General features: G+C 47.2%; 1 protein-coding gene and 1 long non-coding RNA gene across 5 annotated transcripts in view; one reads left to right on the forward strand and one right to left on the reverse strand.

Annotated features, from left to right (window-relative positions):
* Positions 1-17857, forward strand: part of PANX1 (pannexin 1) — a 54375-nt gene extending 36518 nt beyond the window's left edge. The window contains exons 1-4 of one of the 2 annotated variants that reach the window (XM_029957469.1): positions 7889-8147; positions 10828-11048; positions 12101-12759; positions 13281-17857. In XM_029957469.1, the coding sequence (XP_029813329.1) occupies positions 8076-8147; positions 10828-11048; positions 12101-12759; positions 13281-13360 (1032 nt within the window). In that variant the 5' untranslated portion in view covers positions 7889-8075 and the 3' untranslated portion in view covers positions 13361-17857. Of the gene's footprint in view, positions 1-7888; positions 8148-10827; positions 11049-12100; positions 12760-13280 lie in introns of those variants that run through there. The other variant, XM_029957468.1, reaches the window with a different exon arrangement.
* LOC115306896 lies at positions 9608-19697 on the reverse strand. Of its 3 annotated transcripts, none has more exons than XR_003915483.1 (4): positions 19557-19697; positions 19249-19374; positions 18397-18579; positions 9608-10404 (listed from the first exon to the last, which is right to left on the reverse strand). It is a non-coding gene; the product is annotated as an uncharacterized LOC115306896 (long non-coding RNA). The 3 variants fall into 3 exon arrangements; XR_003915482.1 differs by having other exon boundaries at positions 19237-19374; XR_003915481.1 differs by lacking the exon at positions 19249-19374.
* Between the last annotated feature and the right edge of the window lie 6089 nt (positions 19698-25786).

The following is a 25786-nucleotide window of genomic DNA, read 5'->3' on the forward strand; positions in this document are numbered from 1 at the left end:
GTGAGTTTAGATTCATTGTGTTCTCTGTAGACTTCATGTTTGTAGTGATGTCTCTGGTGTCTTATATTCCTTGCTATCTTTCTCTCATAGAGTCTCTCTTAGGATTTCTGTAGGGCTGGTTTGGTGGTAATGAATTCTCTCAAGTTTTGTTTATTTGGGAACACCTTTATCTCTCCGTCTATTTTGAATGACAGGCTCACTGGATAAAGGATTCTTGGTTGCATATTTTGCCTGTTCATCACATTGAAGATTTCCTGCCATTCCTTTCTGGCCTGCCAAGTTTCAGTAGATAGGTCTGTAACCACTCTGTTAGGTTTCCCTTTGCATGTTAGGGCCCCTTTATCCCTCCCTACCTGCTTTCAGAATTCTCTCTTTATCTTTATACTTTGCCAGTTTCACTATGACATGTTGTGCTGAAGGTCAATTCAAGTTAAGTCTTAAGGGAGTTCTATGCACTTCTTGAATTTCAGTGTCTTTTTCTTTCCCTAGATTGGAGTTCTCGGCTATAATTTGATCAAGCAGCCCTTTAGGACCTTTTTCTCTTTCTTCTTCTTCAGGAACTCCAATGATACTGATATTGTTGCATTTGATTGTATCACTCAGGTCTCGAATTCTCCTTTCATGCTCCTGGATCAATCTCTCTCTCTTTTTCTCAGCTTCCTCTTTTGCTATAACTATGTCTTCTAATTCACCTATTCTCCTCTCTCCCTCTTCAATCCGTGCAGTTGCTGCCTCCATTTTATTATGCACCTCATTTATAGCCTTTTTAACTCATCACAGCTATTTTGAAGGTCCCTAGTCTTTGTATCCATAGCTTCTCTGATGACTTCCATGCTTTTTTCAAGCCCAGCAGTTAATTTTATGACAATTGTTCTAAATTCTAGATCAATTATGTTGCTTATATCTGTTTTGAGCAGTTCTGTGCTGTGACGTCTTCCTGGGATTTCTTTAGAGGAGAGTTCTTTCGTTTCGTCATTTTGGCTAGCTTTCTGTCTCTTGTCAGTTTTAAAAGCTCATTATGCACTGTGCACCTGTTATTATTGCTCTTTTAAAGGAGGCCCGTTGACTGTCCAGGGCCTGTCATTTCAGGAGGTGTTCTTTTAATGCTGTCTCTCAGTTTCTCATGTTATGCCTCTGATTATTTTATTTCCCTCCTCAGTGATATTTGGGACTCTCCACCATGTGTGCTTTGGCTTGTTTCTTGAGGTAGACCTGAAAAGGAAGACAGACAAACACATGGAGAGAAAAGCTTGCAAAGGCACAGACAAATCAAATAAACAAGCAAACCAAAAGAGGAAATAAAAAAAAAAAACCAGAAAAGAAAAGAAAGAACAGGAAAAGAAAAAAGCAGGAGGGGGGGTGGGGGTACAGAAACAGCCAAAGATAAAGGACAGTCTGAGAGCATAAAACCTGCAGAGGAGAGAGATAAGAATGAGATAAGGGAAAATATATCTGGATGGCAATACTTGATCTAATCATAACAGTGCATAAATGGTCTTTCCCAGACTCCAGGGGGGAAAGGGAGAAAAGAAGGAAAAGGAAAATAGAAAACAAGGGAAAAATTTAAAAAAATTTTTTTAATAATTAAAAAAAATTAAAAAGAAAAAAAGCTGCTCTCCAGCATGGATGGGTGTGGTTTGATGTAGGTAGGTTGGCTCTCAGGGGCTGCTCTCTGAGGCCCCGTCTTAGTGGTTGCAGGGAGAAGAATGGCAGCTCCCCAAGCCCTTCTCAGCCCATGCATTGCCAGCCACTCTCTTGAGTCCGATCTCCCCGTGCCATGGTCGGACCAGATTGCTTTGGTTTTCTAAGCTCCGCCAGGTTTCTAAATCCTAGTTCATGCACTTTAATGCTGCTGCCACAGTTAAAATGTCCTCCTGCAGGCAGGTGACTTTCTAGCTGGGATGGAATAAGGGGACTGGGGAGCCAGCTTATCCCTAGCTCCTCCTGGAGCCGGCAAGCTGCCAAGCCCAAGGGAGTACAAGTCCGCTGAGGGGGATGGATTTCTCTCCCCGTGCCCAGCGGCTATATATGGGATGTTTGTGTCTCTCCATCCTGGGTCGAGGTCTCCCCTCTCCAGAGATCACTCTATGAGCGTTTTCAGTCTCTCCTTCTCTTCCGCTTGGCTCTATGCTACTCTACATGGCTGTTCCACATGCTGCCCTGCACAGCTGTTCCGCCCAGTCCTCCAAGGTCCTTTGCCGCTTCTGCACACACAGCCCTCTGCGGCCCTGCGTCACCTCTCTGGGCATTCTCTCTCCCGGCTCCACTTTGGGCCGGTGCTCTCTCCCCTCAGAGCGTCCGGTCCCAGTTCGCACTCACTCAGGCGTCCACGAGGCTGTCATCCACAAGGAGTCTGTGTGCGCACCTCCCATTCATGTGGATCAGAGTACTGTGGCTTTAGTCCTCAGTTTGATAGTTGCGGGGGGGCAGAGATTACAGAGCTCACTACTTCTCTGCCATCTTGCCGCTCCACCCCCCATAGTTTTATTCTTTACTCTTGATGCCCTTCTCTGATGTAAACTCCCAGCTCCTGAGCTGTTCTTGACACCTGGCTATGTCATCCCCACCTCCTCCTCATTGCTGCCCTCCTCTGTCACCCTCATTCGTTCATGACTGCAGTAGTGGCTCCTAGACATTCCTGTCCCAGGAGAACTCTGGCCTCCCTGATGGTGCATCTACTATACCATCCACCGTCTGATCTCCAAGGACTCTGACCCCCTCTCTGGGTGTCCACCTCATCCCGTGGCCACCTTGCTCTGAGTTCATCATTACCTGGAACTAAAGAGGTGACTCCACTCCCTGCCCCTACCTCCAGCCTGGAGGCCTCGCCTTTCTGACTCTGTCATTTCCCTAAAGAAAACCCTTCAGAGTCCCTACAAAATGTCTATATTTCTTTCAAGAGACAAACTACTCTGGCTCCCAAGGTCCTTTCCCACTGGGCCCTGTGAACCATCCCAGCCTCGCCCCTGGGCCCATCCCCACCATCCCTGGGCCCCCGGGACCCTGACTTCCTGCAGCTCTCACGTGTGTTGGCTGTTTCACACATACCTTCTGTTGATCCCTCCTCCCCTCTAATCTGGCCACCTCCGACTGTATGCTTCTGCTTCAGCTTAAGTGTCCTTTCCACCTGGAAGTTTCCTCTGAACCTCTAGATGGAGGCTTCTTGCTTTCAGGGCCAGGTAGCTCAACACAAAGCCTCCAGGAATAAGACCATAAGGCCACTGTGTAGACAATAGACCGCATACCCTGCCTAAAGGCAGTCAGACCCTACCAATAGCGTGCTAACCACAAAACCTCAGCTACACTGCACCCTGGACAGTACTGTGCATTCCAGAGCAGTCTGTGCTTTTCCTGCAGGCACCATGGGACACGGCAATTACTTGCCTGCAGTTGACTTGATTATTTCTTTTTATTTATAACATTTTTTTAACATTTATTGGGGGGGTGAGTAGAGAGAGGGGGACAGAGGACCTGAAGTGGGCTCCATGCTGGGAGCACAGAGCCTGATGTGGAGCTCGAATACGAACCGTGAGATTAGGACCTGAGCCACAATCAGTAGTCAGTTGAGTAACTGACTGATCACCCAGGTGGCCCCGATTCTTAATTGCTAAGGCTGCAGGTTTTGTGCAGGCAGAGACCAGGCCCAGGTCCCTCTTCAGTGCACTTCTGGGACAGCGCATAGCCCATATGGGTGCCCAAATCACGTGTGTGGAAGAGAGGAGAACGAGGCGATTTGTATGTGCTGTTCAGAACCTGACTTCATTCTCCAGCGGTATTCTGAGTCCAGGGCGAGGGGCTTAGAGGCACCAGGTTTGTGAGAACACCTCTCAATTCAGTGCTGATGCCAGACTTCAAACCAGGAGACCCAGATTCCCTCCCCACCCCCAAAGAAATGAGTCAGTGTAATGGTTAAGTGTATGTCAGTGTGGAGTGTGTGGTCCTAGCGTAATTAATGCTGTACTTTCTTTCTCCGAGCTATTTAGTCCATGGCTCCTTTCCTCTTCCTCCCCCTTCGCTCTCCTGCTCCATTTATTTCTGGTGGCCTCCAGTACCTCTGAGGAAACAGTGTTATGGAAATATGTGCACTTTCAGAGGGGACCAGCAGGTGGTGCCCTAGGACCTCCAGGACAGTTTGATAACCAGCCTTTGTGTATGTGTGTGTGTGTGTGTGTGTGTGTGTGTGTGTGTGTGTGTGTGTGTCTGTGAGCACTCTGTTCTCTTTGTTCAAGTTCATAATATAGGCAACTGTTCGGTGAGATTTTTTCTGAAACAGGAAAGCTGGGTTTTGACTGAAAAAGAAAACAGAATTAGAAAATAAGATTAATAGAATGGACAAATCTTTATTTCCTTTAAGTGGATTCACAGAAACTTAGTTTAGAGGGGTCCTCTGAGCCTCTGACCATAGGCTTCCAAACCTTAGCATTATCTAGGAGGATTTGTGACAATCCAGGGCCCTGAGGGCCAGGAGTATGGTTTTCATCAGCTTCCCAGGAGATTCAGATAGTGCTGGCACAACACAGGCTCCCGTGTGGGCACCCCTCAGCTACATCAGTGTTTCCCAAATTCTGTGTGCATGTCAATCACCTGCAGGACTTGTTGAAATGTAGACTCAGGTTCAGTAGGTCTGACAGGGCCTGTATTCTTCCTTTCTAACAAATTCTCAGGTGATACTGACATTGCTGGCCTGTGGACCACCCTTTGAGAAGCCAGGATCCAGAGCAAGGGATTGACAGACTATGGCATCCCTGCTCCAGCCAAATCCAGCCCATCCTGCACCTATTTCTGCAAACAGAAATGCCTCTGCATTCCTTTACACATTACCTATGCCTGGTTTCACTTATTGCAACAGAAGTCATACAGCTCAGAAACATTTACTGTCTGGCCCTGTACCCACCCCTGATCTAAAATTCTAACGCCCTCCCAGATGATTCATTGGAAGGGACCTCCCTGCCTCACAGGACAGTTTATTCCATGCTCATATGGATCTTTAGGAAGGTTTTCCCTTGCCTCCTTGTGACTTGGCACTAATTCTGTTATCAGGAGTCTCTTTCTACTTCTACCCATAAGTGCTTCGCTTACATCCTCTCTTTCCTGAGTCTCTCCGCGTGGTAGGCGCCTCCCAGAATGTCATGAATCATGAAGCCCCCTGCCCTGGGTATCTTCCCAGGAGCGCACAGTACAATGGTGTACCACCTTCCTTCTCTGTCCTCTGTAAGCTGCTCGTGGAATACACTGGGCTTTCTGGGTAGCCCTTCACTTGTGACTTCCTACATTTGGGATTATCTTTAACGTGGGTTACTCTCTGGGCGGCTCAGTCGGTGTCTCCGACTCTTGAATTCACCTTCAGTCATGATCTCACAGGTCATGAGATCTAGCCCTGCGTTGGCCTCTGTGCTAACAGCGCATGATTCTCTCTTTCCCTCTCTCTCTGCCCCTTCCCCTGCTCTCTCTCAAAATAATAAAACTTTAAAAAACCAAAGTGGGTTATTGCCTGAACAACATGCAACCAAGAACAGACATATTTCGTGTCTTTTTACATCACTTCCCAGTGCAGTCTGCTGCTGGTTTACCTGCGTCCTCCTTTCTGACCCTTCCCCCCAACGTCTTCCACGGTTCTCTTTTTGCCCGACCGTAATGTTAGATCCCATGTCCCTCTCTTACCCTCCTGTCTCCTGCTACACATTCTCCTCAGATGATCTCGGTCACTCTTGGCTTCAACCATCTGTATGCTACAAAATCCTGAATTGTAGAGTATGCTGGATTTTTTTTTCTTTTATTTTCAGTTACTTACTCTCCACTAGCATTAGAATTCTGGGGTACGAGTAGCTTATGTGCATAATTCCTCATCTTCTTGGGCCTGCCTCCCACCTCGCTCCCCTCTGCTTAGAATCTGTTCCTTCTTGTTTCTTTATTTCAGCTAATGGTACTACCACCCACACCCTTGCGTAAGCTAGAAATCCAGAATTAGCCTCTGTGCTTCCCTCTCGCATCCCTCACTTCCAGGTGGGCACTGAGATGTCTGCTTCTTGCTCTTGATAGTTCCGAAATCTGTTCTGCCCCCCCCCCCCCCCCGCCCCCCTGCTGCTGCCTCAGGTCAGTGCATCTCACTTCCTGCCTCTCTCCGCTGCAGCAACCGACTGCCTCCTCTCTCTCCCCTCCAGTGTGCTCCCTTCTCCACGGCTAAAGCAATTTTTCTAAAATAAATTTCACTTATGCCCCCTGCCAGTGGCTTCCCATTGTGTATGATGTGGGAGGCGAGGGCCTCGTAATTTCGTTCCTGCTCACCGTGTGTGAGTTTCCTAGGGCCACTGTAACAAGTTACGACAAACTCAGTAGCTTGGAGCAGCAGAACTTTATTCTCTCATATTTCTGGAGGCCAGGAGTTGGAAATGAAGGTGTCAGGCCGGTGGGGTCTTCGAGGGCTCAGAGTGAACATTGTGTGCCTTTCGTCTAGTGGCCGGTGGTGCCAACCATCTGCGATTGTAGTTCCTTGGCTCGTAGATGCATCATTCCAGTCTCCACTGTGTCCTCAAATGGTCTTCTTAGAGGGACCCCGGTCACTGGATTAGGACCCACTCAAATATAGCACAGGGTCTTTTTAACTAATGACATCTGCAAAGACTCTGTTTCCAAACAAGGTCACATTATGGGTTCCGGGTAGACATGAACTTGGGGGAAAGGTACCCCATTCAGCCTAGTCCATTCTTCCAGCCTCAGCTCTTACTACGTCCTCACTGTGGGCTCATTCCTTTGCTTTGGTGCCCTGGATGGGTAGGAATTCACCAGGCAGAAAAAGACAGAATTCCATGCAGAGGAAGGAGTCCAAAGGCCACAGAGAAGGTGAAATTTGAGCAGAGTCTTACTATTACTTACGGCATTGTTTTACGGGCTGTTGTTGTTGTTATTGCCTCATGGTACTTGAAGACGTAGCTCAAATGTCACCTCTTCTATGAAGCCTTCCCTGAGCTCCCCAAGGACATTTCAAGTCGCTTAGTACTTAGTACCCACATATTTAGTGGCCTTCACTTTTATGTTTTGTTTGATCATTAGCTTGTATTCCCACCTGGCCTCTGTGGTCCTGAAGCAGAATCTGCATTTTGTCCGTAGGGACCAAGCTTCCAGCCCAGATGTGGTTTTGTGAAGGGGGTTGGGGAAAGTGGGAGGAGGGGTTTCACCTTTTGTTTTTAAAGATTTTATTTTTTTAATGTTTATTTTTGAGAGAAAGACACAGAATGGGAGCAGGGGAGGGTTAGAGAGAGAGGGAGACACAGAATCTGAAGCAGGCTCCAGGCTCTGAGCTGTCTGTACAGATCTGGATGCGGGGCTTGAACTAATGACCTGAGCCGAAGTTGGACACCCAACCGGCTAAGCCACTCAGATGTTCGCTAAAGATTTTATTTCTTTAAGTAATCTCTACACCCAATGTGAGGCTTGAACTCACACCGGAGATCAAGAGTCATGGGCTCCACTGACTAAGCCAGCCAGGTGCTCCCAGCTCAGATGCTTTTGAAAGAAATTGCCCATCTGCATTTAACCCTATAAGATGTGATCACATACATTTCAGGGGAGGAGATGTTCAGTCCTCACTGGACGCTTCTTTGCCTTAGCTGAGGTCGCGGTGACTTGAATGTGGAAGGAGGCTGTAGCAGACAGGGCCTCTCCACACTTCCTTCCATCTGGAGCTTCTGCTGTTCTAACTACAGCCGCTTCCAGAAACAACACACACTTGTAAGGCACACACACTGGACATCGTGCTGCCTTTTGGTTCCACATAGTTTTGAGAAGCGTCACTGTCCCTGGAAGGGCTCAGTGTTAACAGGAACCGCATAATGGACCCGTGGCTTTGCAAGATCTCAGGGTCTTGGATATCATTTTGGGGCAGACGGAGCTTATGGACAAAGCCATTCCCATCCAGCAGACACACTCATAAAGCTTGGCAGTTTTTCCATGTTCCTTATGTGGACAAAAGGATTTTAAAGACGGTAACTTAGTGTTGTTTTGGATTTCTGTTTCAGTTGAATTGATTTTAATACCACCTTGTTACAGAGTCACTGAAAGTCACTTTTTCATTTTTGATGAAAAAGAAAGAGAGGTTTCCCTATGGAGAAAACCAAGAAGTGGGGCTTCCAACTACATTCTTTACAAAGGTGAGCAAGGTACAGGGATATTGTAGGAGAAAGCAAACACCCAATATGTAATATCTTTAAACATTCATTTTTTTAAAACACTTATTCATTTTTGAGAGACAGAGCGAGAGTGGGGAAGGGGCCGAAGGAGAGGGAGACACAAAATCTGAAGCAGGCTCCAGGCTCTGAGCCGTCAGCACAGAGCCTGACACGGGGCTCAAACCACTAGCTTCAAGATCATGACCTGAGCCAAAGTCAGACATTTAAGCGACTGAGCCACCCAGATGCCCCTACATTTTTTTCTAATTACAATGAGCTATGCTATTCATTGGTACTAATTATTGTACCACCTGGGCATGTTGAGAAAATTGCCATAGATTGTAAACAGGCACTTTTTAATTCAAAAGAACAGTCTGTGGTAAAATCCTATTAATTCAAATCGCCTTGAAACAAAAGTGACTTACAAAAATACTCCGCAGCCCCAAATTAGAGACCGTGTTCCCGCTGTAGTTTCCAAAGAAAGCGCCCCGCTCTCTGGGTCTTGGAAGCGGCACAGACTCTGTATCACATGGTTACATTTGTGTGCTAGCGGGCCCCCTCGGAGTCGGCAAGGATTGAAGGAAGTTTCTCACCGCGGCCAGCCTGTCTCGGTGTCATTGTATAGCGGCCCTTTGCACATTGGGAGAATCATCTTGAGAAACCCCAGCCCATGCCCAGTACGGACTGAAGTGGCTGTACTGGGGAGGGGGCTTTGCGCAGTCGCAGAGACATCGTGCCATGCCGTCGTTCCTGTGGGGCGGGGGCTCTGAACGTGGGCTCCAGGAGTCCGGGAACTAAGATAGGCAGACACGCCACAGCTTTATTTTTTATCCATCTCTTGACTAAAACTTAACATCAGAAAACATGTATCATGGAGACAGTGATCCGTCATGGTACTTGTGGGGTCTGTGAGTCTGTCACTTCAGAGTTGGTGGTAGACCATGGGTTAGGTCCTCCTTCATGTGTTAATAAACACATACAGGTTTAATATTCTGATAACTATGTCCATATCATCCATTTCTTTTGTGAATGTGTGTTATTCTATGCATTAGTTTTAAATGGAAAACATGAAAAACCAGGAAAGACCCGAGAAACTGTCACAGAATCAAGGAGACTAGGGAGGTGCCACAGTTAGACCCCAACTGGATCTTTGAACAGAAGGAAGACAATAATGGGAACACTGAAGAAATCCAAGTGGAAGTCTGGAATGTGGTCAATGGTGGTTTCTCAGTGTTGACAGGTGTGCCATGGAAATGTAAGGTGGTAACAGTGGGAAAACCAGATGAGTGTTATTCGAGAATACCCCGTACCTCTGATTTTACAGGGAGGGTCGTGGTGGTGGGGCGGCTGCCTGCCCCTAGAGATCTGTGGGGTCGAAGTTGTGTGTCACCTCAAGGCCATCCCTCTCACAACCCTGAGGAAATTGGAGACCAATCCAAAGATGGGGAGAAATTTTCCAGATAATTTGTAGTGTATTCTGGTGGAAAAGGCAGGTCTGTGGGTTCACTTTGTCCTCTGTGGCTAGGAACTGTTTTGGGCTTCCCCTTCCCCTTCGAAGGTAAAGCCATCAGTAAAGGCCTTATCAGAGTCCTTGCGAGGGCTGAAGGTCATGTGCCCACCAGGTAGCCCTTCTGTTGGTCTTAGCTGGTGTGTGGTAGTTCATGTTACATGCCAGGCACCATGCTCAACACTCTTCATAAATTATCTAATTTACTCTTCATAATACCTGCATTACACAAGCCCTTCATAGATAGGGGAGCCGAGAGTCAGAGGCTGAGTGCCCGCGGTACCGAAGAACACTGAGCCGGACTAAATCTCAGGTCCGTGCTAACTGCAGGTCCTGCTGTTCCTTTATCTTCTCTTAGGGCTAAGCCTTTCCTAAGGCTGGGTGGACCTGGTGGTCGGGTGCTTTGTGCTTTTGCTGACTCCTGAACCCCTCCCTCCTCAACCTCCTCCACCCCGTGTTCGTTTGGTACATCCATCTGCATTCAGATGCTGCTCTCGGCATGGCTGTTGCCCGTCGTGGTTGGCTGGTCTGGGCTTGCGATGACTCAGCTGTAAAATGAGGGTGCTGGACGGACCTCAGATCTGTCCCAGCATGGAAGGTCTATTTCGCATTTTGTGAATTTTAACTGCTTACTCCAGCTGTTTAATAGGGGCGATTACTGGATCACCGAAGCCACAATTTTTCTAATTTGTATTGGATGAAATTTGCATTTCTGTGTCACTCTTCCAAATTCTAGAGAGAGGAGAAAGAAAAGAGCCCTAAGATTAGTGACCTCCTAAAACCATGGCAGTGAAAAACAACCCAAAACCCACAAGAGGCCACTGTGACATTTATCCATTCCTTAATTGGGATTTTATTGAGTGATTATTCTAAAGGACATGGGAGTCCTTTTCTTCTTTGTTCCCTTCTGTGACTAGGGTGGAGGCACCACATTGCCAGTTATTTCAAACTGAAGTCTATGGAATGGGGGAAGGTTAGTTACTGCTGTTCTACCTGGGCAGGTGAAGGCAGCCATAAACGGTTACGAGGTAATGAGCCTGGTTTCCGTAACTGACACGTGCGTGCACATTTGTCCCAAAGTGAGAGCGGCACTGGTACACCTCGCTTACTTAAGTAGGGGACCTGTTGACGCCACGATTTACTCTTGTTTTCCAGTTTTTCCCCTACATCCTGCTCCTGGTGGCCATCCTCCTGTACCTCCCCTCCCTGTTCTGGCGTTTTACTGCGGCTCCTCATCTGTGCTCAGACTTGAAGTTTATCATGGAAGAACTTGACAAAGTTTACAACCGCTCGATTAAAGCTGCAAAGAGCTTGTGTGATCAGGACATGAGAGATGGCCTCGGCCCAGTTCCGGGTGTTGAGAACACAGGGCACAGGTAACTCAGCCTCCAGCTCGGCTCTCCTCAGGCTTTGGGGGTGAGGTCTCGGCCCTTCTCGTGCCCATCTGGGCTTACGGTTCCCACTGTCATAGATGGGGGGCTGACATCCACCTACAGACAGGCTGTGGGAGCTGAGAAGGCCCGCTTTCCCCAGATCACCCCACCTGCCCCCCTCCGCACCTGTCCTCTCAGCAGGAGGCTTTCCCTTGTTGTGGGAAATGCCGCTGTCTCATGGTCTGAAAGGCAGGTGGAGGAGGTAACAGATTAAGGCACCAGGCACTTGCTTGCTTTGACCTGCTCCTCAGTGGAGAAGCACGGAGGATTTGGGCACTGCTGAGCTTGGAGAACCGGGGTGAGGAAAGTGGGGAACGAGTAGGCAGTGCCTTGCCTTTGGCACAGTTTTCTCTGGTTGTTTTCAACAGTGGTGATCATATTTATAGCTCTCTACTATCCCTGGTACCGCATTGAGTCCTCTGAGTACATTATCTCATTTAACCCTCAGAGCGTCATTACAATTAACTGCATTTATTTACTGCCCTTTCCCCTTTCCCGATAAAAATATTCTCCCATAGCCACAGTGGGAGAGCTGGGACCTGACCCAGGTCTGTCCACTGGAGGCTGAGCCTCATGCCCGCGGCCCGGCTGCCTCCCGCCTCTCGCCTGTAGGAGGTGCATGTGTTCTGGTTGGACTGGAAAGTTGTCTTTATTCTGCACACTTGAGAAAATTGTAGTTTTTTTTTTTTAAGGCAGTAGATTAAACAGTCAACATTTAGCATTTACTAGGTGCCAGGCACCTTAATGATTTACAATTATAACATTTAATTAATGAGACCTTCTTTAAAACGTTAAGGGACAGAACATTTTATTGTTGCTTTTCTTCTTTTTTTTTTAAATGGGATTTTATTCCCTGATACTCCAGTGAAGTTATAGGTAACGTAGGAAGGGAGGAAAGGTGTTTGAGATTCTTAGTGTGATATTGTTCTGTTTACGTCTTTCGTATTTGATCTTGTAAGGGTTTCAGTATTTTTTTTATCCCCCCCCCCCTTTAGTTTGTGGGAGATCTCTGAAAGCCACTTCAAGTACCCAATTGTGGAGCAGTACCTGAAGACGAAGAAGCACTGTACTAATTTAATCATCAAGTACATCAGCTGCCGCTTGCTGACCCTCGGCATAATACTGTTAGCGTGCATCTACCTGGGCTACTACTTCAGCCTCTCCTCCCTCTCCGACGAGTTTGTCTGCAGCATCAAGTCCGGGATCCTGAGGAATGACACCAGCGTGCCCGACCGGTTTCAGTGCAAGCTCATTGCTGTCGGCATCTTCCAGCTGCTCAGTTTTATCAACCTCGTGGTTTACGTCCTGTTGGCTCCTGTGGTTGTCTACACGCTCCTTGTTCCGTTCCGACAGAAGACAGACATTCTCAACGTCTATGAAATCCTGCCCACGTTTGAAGTCCTGCGTTTCAAGTCTGAAGGGTACAACGACCTGAGTCTCTACAATCTTTTCCTGGAGGAGAACATAAGCGAGCTCAAGTCCTACAAGTGTTTGAAGGTGCTGGAGAACATTAAAAGCAGCAGCCAGGGCGTGGACCCAATGCTTCTCCTGACTAACCTCGGCCTGATCAAGATGGACATTGTCGACGGCAGAAGACCAGAGCCTGTGGACATGACAGCAGAGGAGCAGGAGGACTCGATAGCAGAGCTCAAAGGTAAGGTTGGCTCCTAGGGCCGAGGCCGGGGAAGCCCACGGAGCCTCTGGGCAGCAGGCCTTCATGCCCCGCCCGGCATCGCTGTTTTCCCGGATGGTCTTAGGTGAAGCCCCTCCCCCTCCGGGAGACGGAGGGAGAGAACTGGTGCTGCCTCAGATCGCCACAGGAAAGCGTGCCTTCTCCGGACTGTGCTCTTCCTTCTCCTCCTCCAGCTGCCCCTGCGCCGCCTCTTGCTCAGGCATTCCTGCCTGCTGTCAGCCTCGCTCATATTTGTCGTGTTCTGTGCTTCTGTCCCTGCACCTCTGAGCCCTTGCCTCTTGTTCTCCACCTCTTTCCAAAGAGTCTGAAAGTTCATTGACTGAGCTGTGGCTCTGACCTAGCTTCACTGTGTTCTGACATTTGGCTCAGAAGCAAAAGTCAGTACAGCAAAGAATGTGAGATTTCTAGAAGAGAAGGTAATTCATGCTGTGGCTTCCTGCTGTGTGATTTCTGCCATAAATACTTGTTTTCCATTTTGACAGATTTGAATGCACCCAGTGAAAATAAAGTAAGTAATGGAGGGAAGAATGCTCGGCAGAGACTTTTGGATTCTTCTTGCTGATGGTTTTTTTCCCCTTGAACCGGAGATCTGTGACTTCTGTGAGGTGGGATGTGTCATGGCCGAAGCACTCAGTCAGGTTCCCATCTGGTTTGCAGCCAGTGGTTCTTGGTAGAGACACTGAGCGCGTCCTATCGAGTCCCTGATGAAAATGACAGTCAACAGAACGTTGTGGAAGTATGGTTCACGGACTTCCAACGAGAAGCGCCATGGAGATCAGTGAACCACGGCAGATGTCGGTGTGCAAGTCCTCGTCGAGTGGAAAGTGGAAAGGCTTATCAGAGAGTCGTGAGACCTTTTAGTGCCTCAGAGAAACACCTTTCTGTGCAGATGGTGCTATGAGACTCTGAGCTACTAGCAAGGACTTCGGGAGGATTTATTTTAGATTCGTCTTAGGAAATACTGATAAACATGTCGGGATACAATTTTAATATGAATCTCCTATGTACCCTTAATGACTGTTGGACAAGAAAAACATCCACCAACCCATCGGCAGACCTGCTGCTGGTGGTGTCCTAAACTGGGGGGACAGTGCTGGTGTCTCTTCACACTGCTGCTTGTCACCCTGGCTCCCTGAAATCACTGACCACGGTTTGTCACGCTCTGCCGGGAAGGGCCGCGGGCCCAGGCACTGCTCTGATGGGAAACTTGGTGAACAAGAGTGCAAGGGATACTTCATTGTGACTTCTGTACAGGAAAGAATGCCACTGAAAGAGCCCCATGGGGAAGTCTGCACATACCGAACAAGTTAACTCACTCAGTTTTCCAAGGGGTTTTCTCCAGATCATTCCTCTGCCATCAAAAGAACTGAAATAGGAGGTTACCTACTTGAACAGAACACAGAATGCTTAACACGGGGGACATGTTGCTGATTACGATCAGAACATATACGTGACATCTGCCATATGGCGTGCGTGGGGCCAGACCCAGCGGTTTGTTTTACTTCTATTGGAGCACATCGTTTAAAGCTTCATTTTCATTTAGAAGCATATGATCTCAAAAGTGAGGCCATTCGGGAAGGACATTCGAGTTTTGATGGAGAGTTATAGAATCAATGTTACAAATGGGTATTTAACACCCAAGCATTATTTCATAAACATTTAAGTCTGATTCAGAATATATAAAAGCCTTTCTCCGTTCTGACCACGTAAATAGGTCCTAACTATGTTTACATTTTATACAGAATTCTTTAAAATTATATCCGTGGATTTCCCTGTCTTCATTCTTAGGAAGTTAACCAATTTTTACATTAAGTACTCCTCAGGAACCTCAAAGTTTACCTTTGGCTCTTAGGGACAGTTGTTTAACATAATTACTGTTTTGTGAAAAACAGAAGTTGTATAAGCTGCTGAGAATATTCTGAGAATATTCTACTCTTTTCAGAATATTCACAGAAGCAGATTTTTAGCTGCGAGGCTGTGATGGTTTCTGAGTTGGAAGGCTAATGATAAGTATTAAGGTGCAATCAGTGCTTTAAATTATTCTTATTACGTGATATTTATTACCATTGAATTATAGTGTGATTTTGAAATGGAATTAACCTAAATATCTCATTTCCCTTCATTTTTATATCGCTGTATTCGTGTGTTCACTGTTCACAGTTCCACACTGGTTTCTTTTTATACTTGGAAAAGATTTCTGAGGTATTTTTCTATAAATACTTTGCCGCCCCCCCAAAAGCTTCATCTGCTTTATTGGCTGCCCCTAATTTATTTTTTGAAGTCGTACAAGTGGATCCATTATCTTAGGAAACCGGCAACTCCCTAAGCCCTGTCATGTAATCCTTGTGTCAGGGTTGTGGTTGGAGTCCTTGACCTCTGTTCCTACCTGCTGGGCTCCAGTGGGCTCTGTGACGTCCCAGGCTAGTCACTGACCGTGGGGATGTTGCGAATAAGGCACGTCCCCAGCTTTGAGGAGTTCAGAGTCTAGTAAAAGGCCACAAAGGCAGAAGCAGGAACAAAGAAGAGCAGCCACAATAAAGGCCCTTCCAGAAAACTCCCAGCGAATGCTCTGTGTTCTGGGTGGACGCCATATTGTTTTCCTCTCCACCATAGGTTCTGTAGCCGGTGGTTTAAGAATGTAGTTGCAGTTTTTTCCAGAGGTTCTTAATCACAACTACTCCAGTCTGAAGCTTGAACACAATGATAAGATAGCGGTTTTGAGTAAAAGGAGCTCCATTGGCCTTTTGTGCCTTACCTTGTGGGGGAGGGGAGGGCAGACCAGTGGCAGACGTGTTGTTGCCCATGAATGACAGTCGTGGAGCTTAGGGGCTGATGTGGATGCCTGGTCATACATTCTGGCCTGGGAAAAAGTGTTAGCAGGAAAGTTAACTCGTTCATCCCCTATGAGTTGCTGACGTACGGGACTACTTTTGAGGGTCCCATTTTCTGAGGGTAAGGAGTCATTCGTGGTATTATAAAAGGGAACAGGCCAATCCTAAATGAGTACCTGAGGGTCACAGACTTTGTTTCCGGTTCCTGTCTTCCTAGTAAAGCACCAGCTGCGCCTCAAACGGATCATTCTGAAAGCAGCATCCAGCCACGTGTTTGGTTTTTACCACACGGCAGGCGAAGACTTCCAGTGTAGACGTTCTTAAGCCTCCAGGAAGTTATAAACCCCTTGCAAATACTCGTAAAGCTGCGAACCCTTTCCTCCAACACAACACTAAATACACCGTCGGGGGCCATCGTAGCCCATGAAGCTGTGCTCTTGTGGCCAGAGACTGAGCTGCGCGGTGGAGAATGGAGGCCCACGTGGGAAGCTGCTGCATGCTTACTGAGCGAGCTCGTGTTTGCACACTCTTGAGCGTGCTCTACCTTTGGAGGAATGGATTTCAGTCAGGCTGAAAAAGTCAAGAGAGTGAGTGGGTGGCAGTGGCCCGGAGTGACCCCTGTCCAGCGTCTCTAGAGTGTGGGTGAGGGTGAGCACGACACTTGTGAAATGCTTTGTCCTCCTTTGTAGCTGTACTGTGAAAATGCTGGAACTGCCAGCTGGGTGGCAGGGCAACTGCTGCATGTCTGTTTGGTCTGTAGAAGCTGCCTGTTCACTGAGCATCCTCACCTACCCAGGGATGAGCAGAGGTGGGCCAGGGGCGCTGCCGGCCCCGGTCCGGGCACAGGGAGTTCCGCTCCGGGGGGTGGATTGTCGCAGGCTTTTTAAACTGTGTTCGTGTTGGTGTATTTTGCTTATTGTTGGTCCCAGTTTATAGACTATCCACAATGGTGGGAGTTTTTATCTACTGCTTTTGTAAGCTCCCAAAACAGCGATTGGCTGGCGTGGAATAGATAGATGTTCTGTAAATATTTGGTGGACACACAAACACACTGTTAGGAGAAGTCCTAGTTTGTTGGCAATGGTGTTATTTTAAAAGGCAAACCGTCCTCTGCAGGAGAGGAGAGGGGAGACTCAGCCTCGTGGGGGAGAGAGGATTGTTTCTGTAATTGACTAGATCTCCACATGTAAGTAGGAACAGTCCTTAGTTTTTTCCTGTGGAGTAAGTTGTGACCACTTTCCAAGTTCAGTACAAGTTCATTGTTGTCTTGCTTGCAGTGATGGAAAGTTTTTTCTTTGAAATTGAAGTTTTAAAGCCCCTGATCTCAGTTATTTCCCAGAACGGACCTTTGAAAAGGAAAGCTGGTTGAAATGTGCAATTACTAGTAATTGGAGGTTCTCCTGAGGGCATGGAGAGGAAATGGCTCCTTCTGGGCGATCGTTGGCCTTTTGGTCCTGTTTTTCACAGGTAATGTGAAGCCTTTAAAAAAGGTTGGCAAAGATGGTGTTTGTCACTTGTGGAACATAATAGATGTTAATTCGTGATTGGCTGGTTCAGTCTGCTGGACATGAACTATCATTTCAGGATTCTCTTTTTAGCTGTAAAAGCACTCTGTCACTGAAAGCATGCATTTGATCTGTGATTGTTCTTAAAGTTCTTGAAAGTTACAAAAGTTTCTAATGCCTTGAGTGCTTTCCCCTGCCCACCAGAGGAGGAGCGTCCTTGTAGAATTCGACAGTGTCACAAGTGTTCCCTACAAAAGATGAAGCCATCAGTTCCTCTTTACAAGTTGTTTTTTTTTAAAGCACCATAATTACAGCCTAATGGGGTTCTGTAAAGCAGTGCTTTAGGCATAATTTACATTCTTTTCAATGACTAAACATCTCCAGAACGTTTTAAAGAGAAATACGCATGTTCTTTTTGCTGTGTCATTTGGTAAGAATGAATGGTGTTCTGTTCCAAAAGGATGACAGACAGTATATCATGGTTAGAAAATGATCCTTAAAAAAAAGCACAAGAGCCTTGAAAGCTTTCCAGTTTGGCGGCTGTCACGGATGCATTTTGTGTTTCCACGTAAGCCACCTGTCCAAGTTCTGCATTGGGATGAAGCCGGCCTCCCTTAAGGGAGGGATGAAAAGCTCAAGGCTGCTGCGTCAGTAAAGGGGAAACACCGTTTGGTTCTGCACTGTTATGTCCACCTAAATAAAACTTCTCTCAGTAGTGGAAAATGTGTCCTCCTGTTTCTTGCCTTCTCTTCAGGGAAGATGGGCCCTGAAATGTGGGGGGGGCCCGTATTCCTCTCTGCCGGACACATGAGGGTCAGTATGCTCCACGGAACTCTCCACAAGCCGACTGGCAGCCACTGGAGAAAGCCAGCCCTCGATTAAGGGCCCACAGATCCTATAATTTCCACAGCAGACACGGGACGCACACCGACTGGGGGATGGTTTGCCCGGGCTTGGGAAGGATCGGAGACTGTATGCTGCTGACCACGGGCTTGCCTGCCCACCGCTCCCATAGGGAGACTCCTTCGTACATGGTCCCTGAACACACTTATGTGGTAACAGACGTAGGTAACAGAGCAGAGCCAGTCAGGGTGCAGTGCAGTGCCTGTGTTACAGTAAGTAATCCCTAAACACTAGCTGCAGCCCCTCACCTCCTGCTCCCCGCTTCCTAGGGTGGCGCCCCAGGGCACCTGGGAAGTTGTACCCACTGCCCACTGTTCCACAGCAGGTCACTGCAACCTTAACACCTCCCCAGAACGCACCTGTATCAGCTCGCAGCTCACAGCTTCCTGGGTCAGGGGTGCAGATGTGGCTGCTCTGGGTCCTCTCCTCAGGTCAGACAAGGCTGCAGCCAACGTGTGGACAGAACACATTCTCCTCTGGAGGCTCAGCGGGGGACGGAGCGGCATCTAAGTTCCCTCAGGTTGCTGGCAGAACTTACTTCCCTGTGATTGTCGGGCTGCGTGTTACTATTGGCTGGAGGCCGCCCACAGTTCCCTGCCATGTGGGTTTCTCTAATGCAGCTGCTCATGTCATCAAGCCCATAAGGATCCTGTCTCTCCTCAGGGAGGGCCCAGCCCTTCTTTTAAGAGCTTTTACCCAATTAAGTCCTCCCTTTTGGTGATCTCAAAATCAAATGCTTTGGGAGCTTAATTACATCTGGGGAATCACTTTAGCTTTGCCATATTCTGTTGCCTAAAAGCAAGTCACAGGTCCCGCCCATGCTCAGGGGGAGGAGCTTGCACAGGGTGTGAATTTCGGGGGCATCATGGGGCCACCTTGGGAAGTCCCCCTAAATCCCAGCCCCTCTGTCTCTGAGCTTGCTATATAACCTCAACATCTTTCTCCCTCTGTTCCCAGCACTATCTTTGAGCCTCCAGCCCCCTCTTTCCTGAATCTTCCCCTCTCTAACCATCTTCTGCATTCCTGTCAGGACGATTTAGAACACAAATCTGATTATGCCAAGCCTTCCGACCTCACCCCTACCATTATAAATCCCTTGAGACTCTTCATGGCTTTGGGGATAAAGAACAGACCTCTGGTTTCTGCCAAAAAAGGCCCCACCTCCTCCCACTTCTTCAGGCCCATCTCTACCACCGAACCTCCTGTCTCACATGCAGCCCCATGTCCTGCTCCTGAGAGGCCCCCATCCTTCCTCAGGTGCTCTTCTCTGTCCCCACTCCTTCCCTTCTATTCAAAAGTCAGCTCTGCGTTGGTGGGAATGTACAATGATGCAGCCACTATGGAAAACAGTATGTCAGGTCCCCAAAACGGTAAGCATAGATTACCATCTGATCAACCCTGCTCTGGCTATCTGTTAGTCAACTCAGGCTGCCATAACAAAACCCCAGAGGCTGGTGGCTTAAACCTCAGAATTATTTTCTTATGAGAAATACAAGAGGCTCTTATGGACTTATCTTACAAGATGGAAGCTCCAGCCAATTCAGCGTCTGCTGAGAACTCTTCCTGGCTTGCAGACAGCAGCCGTCTTGCTGCGTCCACACTGCCTTTCCTTGGTGTAAATGGGGATGGGGCTAGGGGTGGAGGTGGGGATATATGTCTCTCTTCCTCTTCATATAAGGCTACTAGTCCTATGGTGTTAGGACCCCACCCTTATGACCTCATAATTATCTCCTCAAGACCTTATCTCCAAATACAGCAACATTATTGTATGGGGCTAGGGGGGTAGGGTTTCAACATATGAATGGGCAGGGAGGAAGGGGGGGTCAGAAGGAGAAGAACTGTCCAGTCTATGCACTAAAAGTGCAGTGAGATAAGGTAGGTGACTGAGGCCAACCTGTGATCTTCTCAAGCGGCCTTAAGGAGAAACCCAAAACAAGAAGCATAACACCAGGCAAGCAGAAGCAGGCAGGCAGTGTCTCTGAAAACTCAGATATGACAGAAACAATGTATTAAGATGACCAAAAGGTCTTTGACATGTCTAATTGGAAATCAGGAAACCTTAACTTTTACAACCAAATTATACCTTGTGACATGCAATTATACCCGTAAGAGAACTGCCTGCAGGCACGTGTATTCCTTCCTCTTTTTGCACATGATCCCCTCTGAGCTAACAAGCTTCGGAGGATCTTCAGAGCAATCTGGAAAACTGCCTGCCGGGCTATGTCCTAGGTAAGACAAGGGACAAAGCCTTTATTAACCTACTTTGAGATTGACTTTTTTTTTTTTTTCAGTCAACAAGTCCAAAGCAGGGTATATACCTCAGAGATTTGAATTTAGAGTCTTTTTTTTTTTTTAAGAGAGTGAGAGAGCACAAACAGTAGAGGGAGAGAGACTCTTAAGCAGCCTCCAGGCTTATTGCAGAGCCTGATGCGAGACTTGATCTCATGACACTGAGATCATGATCTGAGCCAAAATCAAGAGACGCTTAACTGACTGAGCCACTCGGGTGCCCCTTAAATTAGGCTCTTGAAGAACTGTGTACATCCATGTTATAGCACCATGATTCACACTAGCCAAAATGGGGAAGCAACCAAAATGTTCATCAGTGGGTGAACAGACAATGGAAATGTTTATATACAGACCCTCCTCTAAAGAGGAAGCAATTTCTGATACATGCCGCAACATGGACGAACCTCGAGAACATCGTGCTAAGTGAAATGAGTCACTCACAAAAAGACATCATACGATTCCACTCCTATGCATTACCTAGAGCAGTGAGATTCACAGAAATGGAGTAGAATGGGGTTTGCCAGGGGCTGGGGGAGGGGGCACGAGAGAGTGTTGTTTAAAGGGTACAGAGTTCAGTTCTGCAAAATGAAGAGAGTTCTGGAGATTGGAGATTGGTTACACAACAATGACACAGTACTTATCACTACTGGACTGTACACGTAAGAGTGGTTAACGTGTTAAATGTTACGTCACGTGCATTTTACCACAATAAGGAAAATGCTCCAGCATCCACTGCAGGCAGCTCTCTGTGACCTCCCCTCCTCTTACCTCTGTGCTCAGGTCACACACTTAGACTCTTATCAGTTTAAGGATTTGTTTTCTGTCCTTTCCTCTGTCGTTGGGCAGCCACATCCCACCTCGCAGGCAGGGGGAGCCCTAGCTTGCACTTTGCCCTCAGCCTGCCTTATGCTCCCTCATCACAGGCACAGTTTGGGAGAGGCTTAGTTTATGATGCATCCCCTCCCCCCACTACACTCCAACCCTGCCCCCTCCACCACTACCCCTCCAATCCCACCCCCACTACAGCTGATGAGAGACCATAAGCAAGCTGAGGGCCAGCACAAGCTGGCACCACCAAACCCCAGGTGGGATATATGTGATATTCCTCAGGCACTCCTGGCCGCCCAAAAACAAAGGAAAGAAAACAAACAGTTAACTGATAGAGACCACAGTCATGCATCCTGTGAGTCTTCATCAGTTTACCAATACCTTATCAAGGGAGCCTGGGTGGCTCAGTCGCCGGTCGGTCAAGCGCCCGACTTCGGCTCAGGTCATGACCTCATGGTTTGTGTGTTCGAACCCCACATCTCTGAGCAGATAGCTCAGAGCCTGGAGCCTGTTTCAGATTCTGTGTCTCCCTCTCTCTCTGCCCCTCTCCCACTCACGCTCTGTTTCTCTATCAATAATAAATAAACATTAAAAAAAAATTTAATTATAAGAGAAAGGCAATCTTATCAATAGCCTAATCTCCGGTAAGTAATCTGTAGACTCAGTTTCCTGGAGCCCAAGCATCACCTTTTCATAGTGATATGGAGAACAAAGGCAAGAAGAAAATGGCAGGTAAAATTAAATTTCCTTATACCCTGCTGCCCATTGGCACATACTTGAGGTAAATACAGGGTATAACATTTCTCCAAGAACTCCCTACTGGCATCTTGTTAATGCTTTGTTGGAGGAAAGAACCACCTGAGCTCGGCAATAGCTTAGCTTCCAATATCCTGTGACTCTTCCTTAGCATATGAAAATCTCTTTGGAAACTTCCTTTTTACCTTTACCTGCTGAACTCCATGGTATATAACCAGTCATTCTTCACACCCCCAGTGCAGTTCTGCCCATGGGCCCTGCCTGTCCCCAGGCTTTAATAAAATCACCTTTTCGCACAGACATCTTCAAGAATTCCTTCTTAGCCATCAGCTCCAAACCCCACCATCACCCCAAAACCTCATCACAACCACCCCCACCACCCGGGGGGTGAGGGCAGGGGGACAGGAGAGAGGCTGGGCTGGAGGCTGCTGACTTGAGCCAGCAGCTCTGTGCCCTGCAGGCTAAAACTGAATTCCAATAGACAGCAGAATGGAGCGTTTGTTGATTCAAATCCCATCTCATCCCCCTTCAAATAACATCAGTGTCCTGGATTCCCCTTCTTGAAAGTGAGATGGAAAAAGAGAAGGAAAATGTAAATCTTCCTTTGTGGTGCACTAGAGACTGCAAATCCCTTGGGAAAGGAGACACAAGTCAAATCCAGTGAATGAAAGAAAATCAGAATACATTTTCCAAGAGTCCTGTTTGATTGTTTCAATGTGGCTTTTCATACTCAAGGAGAAGGAAAATCAGAGAAACAAAAATGCCACCACAAATCACTTCCCAGTCCCCAGAACTGGAATTCACAGGAATTACCCTCAGGAAGCAGCAGGACCAGAGCACCCATGGAAATTTCAGGAATGTAAGAAGGGACTGCTCTGATGGTGATTTTAGAGGTAAAGATTTTAATATTCATCTCTCTTTTGCTCGTTTTGAACATCAAAGCCGCTACAAAGGAAGCACTGCTAAGCAGAGAGGCACTTGAGGCTCTTTACCATCTTTTAAAGTACTTTATAAAGAACATCATCCCTTGAGCTAAGGGAAACTCATTTAACAGGAAAGAAATTACCCAAAATATGGCTGTTACGAAAAGGAGCAGAAACGAAAGTATTAGCATAAGAGTGGGCTAGACAGGCTGTCCAATAGAATATGAGGACAGTCACGTCATTTAGAATTTTCTAGTAGCCACATAAAAAAGTGAAAGGAGGCTGGTGAAATTAATGTTAATAATTATTTTAACCCGATACACCAAAAACACAGTTTCCATATATAATCAATATAAAACATAGTGAGATGTCCTTTCTTTGTACTAAGTCTTGGAAATGCCAGCATGTATTTTACCCTTGCGGCATGTCTCACGTCAGACAAGCCTTATTTAAAGGGCTCAGTGGTCATGTGTGGCCAGTGGCTACCATATTGAACAGGTAGCTCAAACAGAACGCTTTGCCCACATCTGCTCCCACCCAAAGGCATGTACTCTAAATGCACTTGTAACTTTGCTGGTATCTTTCTTCTGGTCTGGGGTTCTCTTTTCTTGAACCCTCGCTCTTTTCTGAAAGATGATCTGCCCTTCTCATCAGAATAATACGCATCCTCTGCTAACTTGAAACTCAAGTCAGTGAGTTCTTACCGCTTGCCTGCAAAGAGATGTGCATTAGATTCCTCCCTTTGAAGCAGCTCTCATCTGCAGTGAGAGTTTGTGGCTGCTTCCCAATGGCTCTCTCCTGTCTTCATTGTTGTTTTGTTTGTTGCTACTGGTCCTTGTTCTCCTCAAATGAGCTGTAGTCCCCATTAAATTCAGGCATCTTGTCTTAGTGTCTTCACAGTACATCTCCCCACACCAACCTCCATGCATCGAGTGCCAAGCGCAGCTAGAAGTGAGATGGAAGAAGCTGAGAGGAAGTGAAGTCAGTGGGTCAAGAGGTGTTCTGTTCCTCTGAGAGCAAACTGCAGGTGCTCAGGGTCATTCCTTCTCCTTCAACCAAAGCCTTGATGAGCTGGGCCAAGAAGTGTGATAAGAGCACACAGTAGAGGCCCTCCAAAAATGTCTGCCCAGGGCGCCTGGGTGGCTCAGTCAGTTAGGCCTCCGGCTTCAGCTCAGGTCAGATCGCACGTTCGTGGGTATGAGCCCCGCGTCGGGCTCTGTGCTGACGGCTAGCTCAGAGCCTGGAGCCTGCTTCCGGTTCTGTGTCTTCTTTTCTCTCTGCCCCTCCCCCTCTCATGCTCTGTCTCTGTCTGCATCAAAAATAAATAAAACATTAAAAAAAATGTCTGCCCACCAATAAGCTAAGTCATAGACTCTTACCACCCTGGTGGGAAAAAAACCAAATACTCCATGTGTTCCCTTGGCAGGACCAGGCACTGAAACTCTAAAGAGAAACCTTCGAAGCCAGTGAGTGGAGAGAAACTTGAGACTACATGGAATGGGCTGGCTGTGGCAGCTCCCTTTCCACACCCAAGGCCCTGGGTAGAGAGAGAAGCTCACAGCTCTGGGGTCAGAGTGTTGTTGAAGACCAATGTCCATATTTTGGAGCTAAAATACAACTCCAAGAGAGAATATGGAATAAAGAGGAGCAATAGCTCTCTTGCCGTCCTGGACAAAAGGGGCTGCAGCAGGCTGAGGCCTTTTAAAACAGCAAGCTTGCTGGGAGGAAGGGGCTGGTGGGTTTTACAGGGAAAGACAGGATCCTGCCAGTTTCAGCAGGAATTGTGTACCTCCTGCCAGCCTCTTGCGTCACATCTTCCAGGTAGTACTGGGTTCCTGAAGCAAAAGGCTAAGAAGGGTGGAGGGGAGGTTTGCAGAAGAGAGGAAAAGGTTAGTTAGTTTGAAACCCAGCTTCTCTGAAGCATTAGTGCAACCACGTTGATTTTTTGTTCAACTTGATGCTTTCTAGCAGTTTCAAGAGGGGAGGGAATCAAATTTATACTTTCCTGCTCAGCACTCTATGACTTCCAGGAGCCTCAGGTTTCTCTTCTGTAGAATGGGATAATAATATCTCAGAGGCTTTCTTAATATTTTGTTTTTTGGAAATACTTATAGACCCACAGGAAGTTGTAAAAATAGTGCAGAAAGGTCTCCTTTACCCTTCACCCAGCCTTCCCCAAAGGTAACATCTTACATAATTATAGGACAATATCAAAACCAGGAAACACATATTGGTACAATCTACATGCTTTATTCAGATCTCATCAGTTTTACATGCACTCACTTGTGTGTGTGATTGTGTGTTTGTTTGCCTAGTTGGTACAATTCATCACGTGCACAGATCTGTGTGACCATGACCACAATCAAGACACAGACTGTTTTTTTAAGTTTATTTGTTTTGAGAGAGAGAGACAGACAGACAGACAGACAGGCAGACAGCAAGTGCACCCCAACAGGGAAGGGGCAGCGTTAGAGGGAGAGAGAGAGAATCCCAAGAAGGCTCCTCAATGTCAGCGCAGAGCCCAACGCAAGGCTCAATCTCATGGACCATGAGATCAAGAGTCAGACACGTAACCAGTTGAGCCACCCAGGCATCCCAGAACTGTTTTATAGCCACAGAACAAAAACTTTTATAGTCAGGCCCCCACCCACACTCCCCCAATCCCTAGCAACCACTGATCTATTCTCTACCTCTACGATTTTGTCATTTCTAGGATGCTTATATAAGTAGAATCATACAATATGTAACCCCTGGAAATGCCTTTTCCCCTCACTCACCATCATGTCTTGGAGATCTATTTAAGTTGCTGCATGTATCAATAGTTTATTCCTCTTTTTTACTGCTGAAGGCATTTTCCATTCAAGCTTGTTTTGAGGATCCTGCTGAACAACTGAAAGGCAAGTCACTAGCACAGTGCTTAGCAAGCATTAGGTCTTTCCTGGCAGCTGATTTT

The sequence above is a fragment of the Suricata suricatta genome, chromosome 11 (genome assembly GCF_006229205.1).
Source record: "Suricata suricatta isolate VVHF042 chromosome 11, meerkat_22Aug2017_6uvM2_HiC, whole genome shotgun sequence".
NCBI classification, from domain to species: domain Eukaryota; kingdom Metazoa; phylum Chordata; class Mammalia; order Carnivora; family Herpestidae; genus Suricata; species Suricata suricatta.